Source organism: Lissotriton vulgaris, chromosome 1_1, assembly GCF_964263255.1.
Source record: "Lissotriton vulgaris chromosome 1_1, aLisVul1.2, whole genome shotgun sequence".
Classification (NCBI taxonomy): Eukaryota; Metazoa; Chordata; class Amphibia; order Caudata; family Salamandridae; genus Lissotriton; species Lissotriton vulgaris.
In genome coordinates this window covers 903,079,763-903,094,245 of record NC_141685.1, presented here as the reverse complement: position 1 = coordinate 903,094,245, position 14,483 = coordinate 903,079,763, and the positions used below count along the sequence as shown (strand labels likewise).

At 42.0% G+C, this 14,483-nt stretch overlaps 1 protein-coding gene across 1 annotated transcript; it reads left to right on the top strand.

Moving 5' to 3' along the window:
* The first annotated feature begins 1,076 nt into the window (after window positions 1–1,076).
* On the top strand, window positions 1,077–13,696 carry LOC147748150 (keratin, type II cytoskeletal 5-like). Its single transcript, XM_086959036.1, has 9 exons — window positions 1,077–1,584; window positions 1,814–2,031; window positions 4,392–4,452; window positions 4,613–4,708; window positions 7,081–7,245; window positions 8,246–8,371; window positions 9,795–10,015; window positions 11,363–11,397; window positions 12,769–13,696. Exons 1-9 carry the CDS (start codon window positions 1,180–1,182, stop codon window positions 12,927–12,929), a joined length of 1,488 nt encoding a protein of 495 aa, XP_086815162.1. The 5' UTR covers window positions 1,077–1,179; the 3' UTR covers window positions 12,930–13,696.
* The last annotated feature ends 787 nt before the right edge of the window (window positions 13,697–14,483 follow it).

The following is a 14,483-nucleotide window of genomic DNA, read 5'->3' as shown; positions in this document are numbered from 1 at the left end:
ACCGCTGAGAGTGAATTGAGCCACAGAAGCTCCACCTAAGACCCAGGGATTCCCCTTTGTGGGGCAGTGAGCTAAGGTACTTTATCGCCATTGTTCCCAAAGATACTGTGGATACTGCTTCCATTAGTACCAGTCATATAATGTCCTTTGTTGAATATTGTCACTCTTGATAGTTGTGTGAGTAGTAATAAACTTTTTTTTCTTTTTACAAACCAGAATACTGGCTGAACAAAGATTTATTGCCGACTGCTTGATGCTTATTGATTGCTAATTTTCTAACCCCGTACCACCTCATTGTCTAAGCACTGGACTACTGGGCATAGCTATTCACTAAGTCAACTGCAATAGCAGTCTTAGACACCAGGCACCAGTGATAAATGGCTCTGATTCACACAAATTAAGCACAGAAACTCCAGATGTCCTTGTTATGTCTGTAAAAGCTCCCACTGTTATTGTATGATTCATTTAAAAAATAAATTAATGGTCAATTTATTTTAAGAACTCAGTAAAAGAGCACAATAACAAGGAAAAACCTTTTCTTTAAAAGGCTTCCTAAAGGTTACACAGTGGGACCCACTTTTTGTACCACTTTTCTGGGTCACAGAGCATGGAGTCAAAATATATTCTCTCTGAAGCATTTTTTGTGTTTATTCTGCAGGCCATCTTGAAGTTGAATGCGACATAGATTTTTCTCTTTCATGCACAAGGAATCCTAAATGCCATGAGTGGCCTACTTTGGGAATCAGAAAGCTAGATGCATAGACACAAGCCTGGGGCCTTCTTAATTATAAGAAGCAGAGCCCTTTAATAGAACATCACTGGATAACCGATAAAAGCACAATTGAGTTTTGCAAGTGATCTTATCTACTTCTCAACACAGAAAGATTACATCACAAATGAATGAGATTAAAGTCTGCAAGCAAAGCAATTTCTTAATTGTATAGGTGTGATTCGTTTCGCTGGTTAAGTAGGATGGGCGCTGCCAGCGATGCCAAGCCTATGATTTCATTAAATTAGCCGCTTTTCCTCTGATGCAACCAAGCCCAGAAATTCAAACAGATAAAAGAGCAGCGTCTGTGGTTTATTCAACAGAGGGGTTCAGTTTCCTTCAGTCTTTCCTCTGTCCTTGGGCATCCCTAAGGTTTCTTTCCACTCTACATCCCTTACAAATCAGCCATCATGAGCATGAGGCAGTCCTCTCGTGGAGTTGGGAAGAACTATAGTGCCGCTTCTGTTGGAGGTGGTGGTGCAGGGAAAATTAGCTTCTCCTCTGCTTCTCACTCCGGAGTTGCTAGCGTCGGCAGCAGAAGCCTCTACAGCCTCGGTGGGAAAAAAAGGATCTCCATCCCCACAGGCAGCCATGCTGTTCGTGGAAATCTGCTCGGTTTTGGTGCTGGTGCTGCCAAACCGGGGGATCTTGGATTCCCAACATGCCCTCCTGGTGGGATCCAGCAGGTCACTGTCAACCACAGCCTCCTGGAACCACTCAACCTGGAGATTGACCCCCAGATCACAAAGGTGCGCACAGAGGAGCGCGAGCAGATCAAGTCCCTGAACAACAAATTTGCCTCTTTCATTGACAAGGTAAGCTTCCAACTTTAATACCCTATCTTTGAAATATTGAGCCCTTTGTAGACATACTGATGGGAGAGTGCTGTATTCCTCTCACTTCATTGCTTAAAAAATCTTAGAGCCCTGGACACATTATTAACAGCACTAAAAGCAAGTGGCTGTGGGTGCTTGCACCTTTTCCTTTTCGGTTCTGTAACTCGTGTCGATCACATTAGTAAATCGCCTTTTTCTTCTTCTTAAGGTCCGTTTCTTAGAACAACAGAACCAGGTGCTCGAGACCAAATGGCGCTATTTGCAGCAACAAGAAAAAAGTGGTAGCAAGAGGGACATCTTGGAGCCCATGTTTGAGGCTTACATCAACAGCCTCAGAAGAAGTGCAGATAATTTGACCAATAGCAAAAGTCGTTTGGATAGCGACTTGAAGCAGATGCAGGATATGGTTGAAGATTACAAGAAAAAGTATGTAAACCTGCGTTTACCTAGTTAGACCCTACCTAATATCATGAAATGTAAATGAGACCGTTAAAGAACATTAATACTATTTAATGTATGTTTTCAAATCAAGGAACTTAAAACAATCTCCAACTAGAAGGTAAAATGTGTGAGTGAGTGAGTCAGTAGGAATATGTGGTACAACACTATGAGGCGCTTCTTGACTGAACCGAGGAAGGACGGATGATTGAAAAAGTGTACTGACTGCTTGAGTACTTCGCAAACTTTCTAAGTACTTTCGTAAACTTTGTAAGGGTATTTACCAGGACTATTCCTTATTCACACACCCTTGTATTTTTTACAGTTTAGTGTGCAACAGATATTTTCTATATACACTGTTGGTTCTACAGAGTCACACCAAATTAAATACTCATATGCAGTGTATATTTAACTACCAAATATTTCTCATAGAGTCCAGGTTATTTAGGTTGTAAATTGTAGAACCATCTTTATAAACACATCTGCCCACAAAGAGGTGCTATAAGAGAGTACAGACAAATATAAAGGGGTTTGGCTTGGTTTGATTGCCTTCTCTTTAAACTCATATGGTGGAGATTTATATATTCATATATATATATATATATATATATATATATATATATATATATATATATATATATATATATATATATATATATATATATATATATATATATATATATATATATATATATATATATATATATATATATATATATATATATATATATATATATATATATATATATTCTCCCCACCACCGCTGGTCAAGGGAGGAGCTGGCGCGGGCGGTCCCGTTACAGCCACCAGCTGGCTGAGTAAATTCACTTCCAGAAACACCATAGATAATGATGAAAACGGGACACCCAGAGCTGCAGTGTTCACAAAGATTTATTCGGCAGATGAGAAAAGTTTCACGACGCGTTTCGCCATTACGGCTTGGTCACGCTCGTCTTGTGGCTACCATTGCCGATCATATATATATGTGTGTGTATGTGTGTGTGTGTATATATATATATATATATATATATATATATTTGACATTGCACACTTGTCATGCATTTAAAAACCGGAGTGCGGCTACAATTCTTTCCGCTGCCATGCCCTGTCATAACTGTCTTGGAATGCAGCATCTTCATAAATTACGGGAGGCAACTCGGATTGCTAAATGGAGGTCAGAGGGTGCGTCTCGGCATTGCTGTGATCAGAGGCTGTCTCTACTTCGGGGCTCATGCTGTCTCCTTGGAACAATTGAATGACTTTTAGCAGTATGAAGGTTTTTAATTGTGAACATGATTTGTACGTGTTCAGGCGTTACAAGAGGTTTTAGTTTGGCGGCACATTCAGCTGTTTAAATTACATTCCGAGTACAGCGTTTCAGTATACAATGCCTGCAAATGCTATTTGATCATGTCAGTCAGTATGAGGCAATTGTTGTAATCTGTGTTGAGGGTGTCCATAAAGAATAAATTGATGCCATACCCTGACAGCCTTGTGTCTGTGCCTGCTTCTATGGTGTACTCTGTGGGAGCTGGATGGAGTGTTCATATATATATATATATATATATATATATATATATATATATATATATATAGTAATCATTAACAAGATTGACTATGTAGCAGAAGCCCAACGCCAGCTAGGGGACACAAATTGCTATGAACTGCTGCAAACAGACCCCACGGAAAATCTACAACTGGAATTCACCAGACTATTAAAAGACTGGGCAAACGCGGGCTTTATAAGTGAGAACGAATATATATTTATATATATATATATATATATATATATATTTTCGGAATTGCTCGCTTCAGCCACCAACTCCCGTAGGGTCAGAAAAGAAAACGAGGCAGACCCTTCTTAGTGCTTTCATTCAGTTTATTTCACCAGTCCTCACGACGCGTTTCGGCAGATCCCTGCCTTGATCACATGACAACACGTCAGTGAAGCACATCCCTTTTTAAAGTGCTAGTGCTCATTAATAGACATAAAAGAGGTATTTACATATATACATCGCGGTAATCCGTTTTTTTGGCACTTCATATTTAAAGCTGTAAACTTTTTCCGTTATTTGTAATTGTATGTATAATACATTTATGCATTATGGGAATTGTGTAAACATTTATGTCCACCATACAGTATAGCGTTTCGCCATTGTCACCAATATATATATATACACATAACCTTATGTAAGTGAACAAAGGGGGAGAGAGCCCGAGGCGAGCACAGTACAGAGTTGGTGTCAAAGACTCGACAGGCATGGTAGTAGGCCTGCTTCACTTGCTGACCATCTCAAAGTCTTAGCTGCTGTTTTCACCACATACCTCCCTTTTCCTTATCCCGACAGGTATGAAACTGAAATCAACAAGCGAACCACGGCAGAGAACAATTTTGTGGTGCTCAAGAAGGTAGGCAATACATGCACAAGCGAGGTGGGGGGATGCTTCTTATGAAGCATATGAAGAGAAGCATGCACAAGGCCTGACAAGTCAATAATAAGCCTGGAGAGGTCAAGAGAGGAGGACAGTTTCCCTAACCCTTCATATTCCCTTCATATTCCCTTCGCAGGAGGTGGATGCGGCCTACATGAAGAAGGTGGATCTGGAGGCCAAGGTGGATTCCTTGACTTCAGAGATCCGATTCCTCGAGTCGCTCTACGAAGCGGTAAGCTCCATTCTTTTGTATTTTAACCTTCAGATATATTGTTAACCTCCCACAACCAAAATGCTAGATGGCCAAGACTTGCGACTGAGATTAGATTGACAGAAGTCACGACACTCACATTTGATTATTGATTTTAGATTGACAGGGTTTCTAAATGCACAATATCACTACTGACTTTCGCTTTGAGATTTAATCTAACTACAGATTTCCTGACCTGTGTTTATATCAAGAGGAATGATGGCTGCTGTTTTCTCATAATTAACTTCGACTTGCTGGATCTTTAGGTTTTATCAGGTTTCTCTATTTCTTTAAGTACGGGAGCGTTCCAGGTTTCAGAATCTTTCTTTTTCAACACTCTTGGCATGAGCCTAGGCTCTGTATCCCTGCTCTGAACTCCCTTTGGCAGGAGGGCGAGCTCCCGTAATTCTAGCCAAGCCTCACTAATTAGTATTTTTTTATTTCCCATTTTATTGTGCTAAGGTTGCCTAGATAGCTACCCTATCATCAGATATACATTTCTAGATTTCACATTTCTGTGCCGTATTTTTACTGAGCAGAGCCCTGTCTTGGCCGCATATGGCTGGACTTGAGTTCCAGTACAATGTGTCCTCTTTCAGTGTGTCTGCGCTGAGCTTCCATCCATTGACTGATGACCTGACTCCCATGAACCTACACTGCAAAAACCTGTACCGAGCATTCTGTGACAAGAGCCCATCTCCTGCATTCCAGTGTTTCTGTGCTGCTGTTCTGTCGACAGGTGTTCTGGTTTCAGTAAATGTAAATGTACATGTATTTATATAGCGCAAATCGCCCACATCGCAGGCATCTATGCGCTTGCTTAGGGAACCCGTCCTGGTATTCCCCTGTGAGATACCCCGGCAGGGTATCCACAAGGTGAAAGCCAGGCATCCTGCCGCGAGGGGTCGTTGTGGAGATTAAGCAAGCTATTGCCCAGAGTCGCAGAGTGTGAACCCGTGAGTCGAGTAGGCACCGGAGCGAGAATTGTCGAGTCTGTGGAATTATTGAGCACAACCCCCGTCGGGTACTGCGGTACTGTGCTTCAGATAATAGACCTAGCTCCAGTTTTCACCTGCTGAGGTTTTGTTGACATGAGTCCTGACTCCCATAGGAATGTACTGAATTTCCAGTGACCAGAATCCAGTCACCATTGTACTTATGTGTTTATTTATATATTTATGTGAGAGTTTTCTATAGCGCTCAGTCACTCTGGAATATGTGGGTGCTGCACACATAGAACACAATTCCATGTAGCAGTAGAAGTAACAATAGCAACATTTAAAACAAGGAACATGACTCTAACAAGTGTCAGGAAGTGGGACGTAATACTCAAACAGATCTAGCAGGCTTCTTCTGGAGAGGAGAGAAACCAAAAATATATATTGTTTAAGGTCATCAATAACCAATGTTTCGATATTGAGCTTGCACTCAGTGTAGTCTTACCTCCTGTATTTCTGTACTGAGCTTCTGTACCAGGAATCATGTCTACAGTATGGGTGTACTGAGCTTACACTGGAAGAGTCTTGCATCCAGTATTGCTGTATCCCTCTTCCCGTCATAGGAAAACTCTCTTCAATACTCATTTAGAGTGTTTCCATTGCATACCCTGGATCCAGTATACCTGCATCAAACTTCTGTGGACAGATATCTTAGATCCAGTGTTTCTGTACTTCCTGAGTCCTGAACTTTTGTTTGCAGGAGTCTTGGCCCCAAAAATCTTATAATGAGTTTCTATCGACAGTCCGGGCCCCAGTGTGCCTATACTGAGGTTCTCTCGATTCAAATCCTGTTCACCATAACCCTGAGTTTCCTGTAACAAGAATGCTGTTACCTGTACTCCTGGATAGATTTCCCTTTCACAGGAATCCTGTCTCCAGTACTTCTATACTGAGCATGCAATGGCAGGAAAACACACATTTCCATACTGATCTTCCACTCACAGGGCCGTTTGCCCATTGTTTCTTCACCATGTTTCTATTGACATTTCTAGACCCAGTACTTTTGTACTATACAGTACTTCCTGTAACTGGAGTACATTCCCCATTCTGCTGTGTTGTTCTGTCACTGAAATTGCTTTTGGATACTACTGTCTCCTGAAACAAGTTTGTGGGTTCAGACATTGCGATCACATCCCTATGTGACAAATCACATCGAACCATTATTTATTTAGATTGGAAATTAACTCAGATGTTTTGAAGTGTGGCTGAGGTTGTCTATGTCGCTCAGTGGGAACGTATATTGTTAGATTGGATGTCACATAGATAGGTGCAGTGGTGCTAGAAATCCCAGCACAGACATGAAGCTTAAACCAAAATAAAAGTTGTGATGGAATGACATTTTCATTTGAATTGCAGCAAATGGCGGAATTGCAATCACATATGTCAGACACGTCTGTCATCCTCTCAATGGATAACAACAGAACGTTGGACCTGGATAGCGTCCTGGCAGAAGTCAAAGCTCAATATGAAGAGATTGCAAACAGGAGCAAACAAGAAGCTGAGCGTGAATTTGCAAACAAGGTATGAGACATTTATTAACAAAGTACGCTTACTCTAAACTGTGGACCAATGATCGACAGTTTAGGACACTCCCTAAATGTGAACATACCCTTTTTAAATTCTCTTCATCCCACTTACCAGTTTCTCCAAACACAAAGATCAGTTTTACCTTTTCCTTCCCATCAGTATCTTCTCAACACACAGATAGGAAGAAGGTCCCTTGCTCAGGCAACTTGCACTGAACCAAGCATCAAGTGGTAGTAATATCATCAATGTGTCTGGTTTACTGGGAGAGACACTTTGAATGGAATGTGACTTTTCTTAGTATTGCCAAGCCTAAATGCATTTTATTAGTGAGAAGGGCAACAAGATCAGAAAACACAAATTAAGAGATGAGGCAAGAGGATGCCTTTGAAATCTTTTTATCTAAATGTGAACAATGAGGACGGGGACTCTAAGATTGCAGCATAATTGTGACATTCAAGGAAGCAAGCATATCATACACAAATTAAGGAAAATCCAGTCAGTCTCTCCACTGCACACAGTGTTTGCCTGGGTATTGTCATCTATTAAAGGTGCCACATACATAAAACATGGAGATAGTTTTAAGGTAAAAAATCCATTACACCTTCCTAGGTGGGAGGGACAACCAGTGGACACAGTATAAGATGAAGGAGCACCCAAGAATCCTAAACCCATACAAAGTTGGCACAGGTCAAAAAGTTCAAGGGCTGAGACCAATTGGAATATACTGGAAGTCTGTGCTCCAAAACCTAGGTTACGTATGTTTACACTACCTAAAACATCTCAGCCCTGGGGTAGATCATATGAAGCATGTTAAATATATATATTGAAAAGACCATACAAGCTGACATAGTACATCTTTTCTCTTTTTAATTTTTAGCTTGGATTTTCCTGCACTTTGGGAGATCTAGAGATACGGGGTTCCTTTTCAAATATTTGAAGTTGGTGAGGTTTTCCTTTGGCTCTTTCCAATTTCATCTTGTTTATGTCCCTCTAGTTCCAGAAGCTCAAGGAGGTGGCTGGACAACATGGTGATAGTCTGAAACACACCAAGAACGAGATCTCAGACCTGACCCGGAAAATACAGAGGATGAAGGTGGAAATTGACAGTGTGAAAAAACAGGTATGACATGGAATTTTAAAAACACTTGAGAGTGAGAGAACCCGCCAACCAGGGCCGGACTGGGAACCAGAACCGGCCCTGGCAAAGTGCTCGGCCGGCCCCCCTACTCACCCCGCCCGAGACCCCAGGGAGGGAGGCAGGGCGCAACCGCGCTCTGTGCCAGGGCCGGTTTTCGGCCGTTTTCGTTACAGGGCCGTTTTTGCAGCAAAAACGGCCCTGTAACAAAAACGGCCCCAGGGGCCCAAAACCGGCCCCCAACCATGCGGCCCACCGGGGGATTGCCCGGTGCCCGCAACGGCCAGTCCGGGCCTGCCGCCAACCTGCCTATCTGGGTGCACAACAAAACCACTAATGCACATATGTACTGGTTGGGCATTTGCAGACATACTTTCTGAAGAGAAATGCTCATTAAGATAATAGAAAAGTGCGAGAAATCTTTACTTACCTTCGAAATACACCACAAGCTTTTTCTTTTTGCTGACTTGGAGCATTTCCATTTTTTAATTCTTTCTGTGATCTACCCCTTCAGATGGGCATTTTTAACTTTTCACTGATGAGAACATGTTTAATTATTTTCTCTGCTCTGGTGCACTTTATTTTACAACTGCAAGTGCTCAGAGAGAACTCCTTTGTCACTTAAACGTGCATTTCATTGGGCATGACAGAAACTCAACGATTTTTGCTTAGTCCGTCCTTTTCCTAGGCATATTATATTAGATACTATGGAAAGTACTAAGGGGCATATTACCAAGGAGGACGATATGTGATTATCAGCGTTTTAGCGGCCGTTTTCGGCCGCTAAGCGGCAATAATTCTATCGCCCTATTAGCAAGCTGTCGCTAACAGTAGTTAGCGACAGCTTGTAGGCGATAGCGATCGGTTTGGGTCCCGCTTTGCATGTCAGAGATATTTATCGCTAATGACATGCAAAGTGGGTGTACCCAACCTGTTAGCGACTGAAAGCAGTCGCTAACGTCGCTATCGCCTATTAGCAAGACAGGCATAGCGATGGAAATATTCATGCTATGCGCGAATAACTCCAAAAACAAATGCCTGCTCAGACCAGTTCTTAGCCATTATATCCAATGGGAGTTGGATATTATGGCTAAGTCCAGCGATAATGCGTGAATATCGCTGGATTACCAGCAATATTCACGCATTTCGCTGCTAACGCCGAATATTTTATCGCTTTAGAGATAAACGTTGCTAATAGCACGTTATCTCTGCGATATTATCCAGTGATGCTTGGCGTTTAAAAAAAACTCGCTAAGCCCATTTAGCGATAAATATCGCTAGTTGTTGGTAATATGCCCCGATGTTCCTAATTTTACGAGCTAAGATATTCCTATCACTTAACAGGAAAATAGATATCTCTCAGGACATTATGCAAATCTCACACTGACAATTTTTTTCCCTTTTCCAGATCGCAAGCCTGCAAAGTGCTATTGTAGAGGCAGAGGATCGTGGAGAGCTTGCCCTGAAAGATGCCAGGGAAAAGCTGGCTGAACTTGAGGCCGCTCTACAGAAGGCCAAGGAGGAGATGGCTCGCCAACTGAAGGAGTACCAGGAGCTGATGAATGTCAAGATTAGCTTGGATGTAGAAATTGCCACCTACATGTCCCTGCTGGAGTGTGAAGAGAGCAGGTGAGTGCACAGCTTGGAGTCCCACGGGTACACAAAGTCACAATCTAGTACAGTCAATGAAAGCACCTTCTGTACTCCTGAAGCCAGTACTAAGCAAGATGTAATCTGTAATCACTGAGCAGTGACTAAAGCCTAGGGTTTACCAATGAGCACATTCACAGCTATTCTACCATGATTCTAAAAAATGTAGCTCTGTGAAATACTGAGTCGATCAGTGTCTGAAATCCATCCATTTATGAAACATACGGCTGTCTCCTTTAGGTTCAAGGCTAAAAATAATTTATAGAATGTGCAACAGTATATCTAGGTGCCAGATGAACTTAGAATATGATAATATAATCAAGTATTAATGGACATTTTGTTTGGGAACTAGGCTTGTGAACCCCTCCCACTGTTATCCTTTTAGATGGATTTGCAAAATAATAGAGCTGATGGTTCTTTGCATACACGCCGGCTGGCAGCAGTGTTGTGATCAGGCTGTGCAGCACAGTGCACCCTCCCTTCATATCAATTCCATACCCATATACAATGAACAAAGCTTAGGTTTGCAGCTAGGCCATTCTATTCTGCACTTTATTCTGCACTATAGCTGGGGTCCCTTCCAGCATCTGCCCAGTGAATGCAATAATAAGGGAGGGAGCAGCTACACAGACGACAATTGTCATGATGCAGTCCTTATTTTTATTTTTTTTATTTCCAAATTTTTTTATTAAAATGATGCAGTCCTTATAATGGCGGTCTTAGAGAAGGTGTCCTATTCACAGAATGCTATACGTGTGGCATAATTTATGACATTCCCTTTTATGTCTGAAACACCATTGATTAAATCTAAAAGTAGTAAAGCCTATAAGCCACATCCTCCAAGAAATACAATTTTATATGCTGTCTCAAGAAAGATATTCGGTTTATCAGGCAACCAGTACCCTGAGGAGCACTATGGCCTTTGCCAATTTGTGGAAAAATCTTCAACTAAAAGAGAAAGGACAGGCAGTACATTTAAAATGATAATGCAAAGTATTTTTTAAGGTAAAGTTCAGCAAGTATTCTATATACTTGAAATTACAGTAAAAAGCTGCATTTATTTCAGAATGGAAGAAAGGTGAATCATGAAGCACCATGGTGTGTATAATTTGGATAAAACTCTGTATCGGCAAATTAGCCATCCAGGGTGAAGCTATTAAAGCTCTGCCCCTGCGGTGCCTCAACTTCTGTGCATTGTCTGCTATGTACAGGGATAAGCTTTAGTGCTGGACACACATGATGCAGCATTTCAACTTTCTGATCCATGTAAGTGAAAATTCAAGGGCCGCAGGGCCATAACTAACTCGATGTATTTCTATCTTTCAGAATGTCTGGTGAGATTCAGAATAATGTCAGCATCTGTAAGTACCATGGCTATTTGGTTTTGTCCTTTGAAAATGATGGTAGATGTCACTCGATGAATGCACATTGTTTGCACCAATGCCCATAAGCTGATTCTTACAATAGAGCCGTTTCTACTGGCAGCAAGTTTTATAGTTCTCTAAATGATAGAAGTTTCTAAAGGGACCTTCATCCACCCACCCTAAAGCAGCAACAACTTCATTTAAAGAAGGTTCTCTCTTCGTTGTTTGTTAGATATCTCAAGTTGAAGAGCAGACTCTAAAAGAAGTTACTGTATTTCTTAAGGCCACCTTTATTTTAGAATGCATCCAAAGTCTAGCAAGGAGCCTTTTCAGCCAAAGATGCCTCAGTCATTTGTTTGCAAGTAGCAGATGAGGTCAGGGCTACATTTTAGACATGCAAAAAAATCAGTGTCCAACTCATGTTGTGTTCTTGGGCTGTGATGTAACAGAACCTTAGGGGTCCATATCCATGGGGCGAGCTCCCCCACCGTACACCAACCAGTCTTGTCCTCCATAATCTACCTTTACAAGTCCTCAGAGAACCTTGTTTACTAGGATAAAAGGTCTGTTAGCGGAAAAAGGAAATTTAGGTGCACGCCATGTTTCTGGGACCCTCGTAATCAGGGCCTAGGGGCTGCACTTCCCTTTCTTATCTTTCATTTCCTCTGTCTTTGCTCGTTTTCCCTCCTGTCACTTTACATCCTCTCTCTCTCACTCTCTTTCTCTCTCGCTCTCTCCTCTTGTTTCCCTGCTCTGTTAGGTGTCTGTCATCCACCTTTGTTATAATAGCCTGCATGTGGCTCTCTTCCTATCAGCCTCCCTGTTCTCCTTTTAGTGTATCTTGCTCCCTTTCCTCTCCAACAACTCGCCTATTTTCACATTCTGCTACTTTTCTCACATACCTCTTTATAATCTTGTTCTCCTCTTTCTCTATCGGATTTTTTATCGGTTCTTTCTTGTAGATTCTTGCTAGATTGTGTCTGTTTTACTCTCTCCGGACTGTTCCTATCTCTCCGTAATGTATCCTTCCCCGCCGGTGTTCTTTCCCTCTATTCCGCTCTGTTCTTGCACATACCTCCGGGTGAAGTTTGTTTCCTTTGCATTTTCCATATTGCAACATTAAACCAGTAAATGTTGCAACGTCGTTGCTTCCGCCAAACTGCCAGGCACACGACGCCACCTATCCAGAGGCAGCAGCAGTAGCTGCTCTTCACTTCGCCAGAACATGCGGACATTTCACGGATGCTTGAGGGGGGCTCCTTCCGTTCCCTGGGACGCCCCTCCCTTTCCATCCCTGCGTTTTGCCCCTGCTCTTGAGGTACGGAAGGTCACTTCATAAGGTTGACTGGGATGTGTTTTTCTTTGCAGCGGTGGTCAGCAGTGCTCACCACGCCAGTGCAGCAAGTGGCAGTGGACAAAGCCACGGACAATCTGCCGGTGGACACAGCTTCGGAGGTAGCAGAAGCCAAAGCCACAGCTCCATGGCCGCCGCCTCATCAGCTTCGAGCTCTAAGAAGAAATTCTATTGAGTCAGCAGTTTGCATGAACCTGCGTGAAAGAAAAGCTTTTCTGTCGGGTGACAACAGCACCGACCCCTGGACTCTATCTCCTACATATCTCTGCCAACAACAGACTTTACCTTCAGATCTCTAGCTGCCAGTATCAGTGTCACTCCACATTCAGACAAAGTCTTTGCACAAGCTGGGCTACCAGGCAGACATACATCCCACTGACGCCAATCTCTCGTCTGGAGGCTGCTGGCTACCCCTCTGGCCTCCTTGCACTCTTTACACCAGGGAATCTTTTGTTAGCCTGTTGCTTTACATACTGTATGTGAAAGTCATATGAATGAAAGAACCCATTCAAGGGCCTCTTAAAACTGTCATTAGGACTGTCCCTTGTCAAAGAAACTGATGGCCAAAGTATATATTTGATGTGCCTTCTATGGTGTGTAAGATGCCAAAGACTGAAGTAGGATTTGGTCCTCACTTCCTGAGGCGGTGCAGTGATTGCCCATGACAATTCCGTAAAACCTTGTTGTTATCTATTCACCACTTGAATGTACACAATATGCTTTGCACCAATTAGTTTCTCCCCACAATATATATTTAAAAAATCATTCATAATTATTATGTGCAACAATAGTGCAACTTTGTTTTTCTGAGTGTACCAGACTGGTAGGCTCCCTGGTGTCCTATGTACATAGGAACTTCCTGGTATTGCTGGTTGTCGGTGCTCAAGGCTGCGACCTATCAACTCTCTTGTGTCTCTTATTAAACTGCATATCAAATTCAAACTGTGTTCTTAGTCTTTGTGTTTCAACTCTTGGTTTTTCTAATAGGGCAAATGCTCCAATGCAGTTACAAGTGGAAAGGCAACATAAATTGAAATATACAAAAAGAGCATGTTTGTAAAAAATGGAACATTACTTTTTGCAGTAGGCCTATCAAAACATCACCACTACCAATGTATTACAACGACTTGCTGTCTAAAAGTATAGGAAAGATAGAATGCTAGCACTTCAAATAATAGATTCATGAATACCCAGAATATGGCACAGGTCTTTTATTTACCAAACTGTTCGATAACCAACACAAAAATACATGCCACATGTTGATTGCGCTATTAGGTAAACACATTGAGCCCTGAATCTCGCCCACTCTAACACACGAGGATGTATTTGTGGTATTTTATTTAGTCATTCCCATGCAACGTGAGGCATGTGGAGCCTTCATTGAAGTTCAAAAAACAATTGAATGAACATATTGGTGTTCCCCAGTTTTCTCCACTTTGTTATATTTTCAAAGATTCCCAGATGTTGACCTCCCTCTCCCTCTGTCACCCCGCTGATCTCTCCCCCATTCTCATCTCCAGCCCTTAAAATCAACTCATGAGTTCAAACTCAATAGACAGTACACTACAGGCACAGATATTCTCAAACAGAACAGTAGAACGCCTCCCATAGAGCCTGGCTGCTACAACAGACCATCAGACTACTTTCAAGAAACCTCATTGTTTTCATCAAATAACCACATAGCTACCATGTAACCTCAATTCAATCAAAAACCACCATTTACCATCCA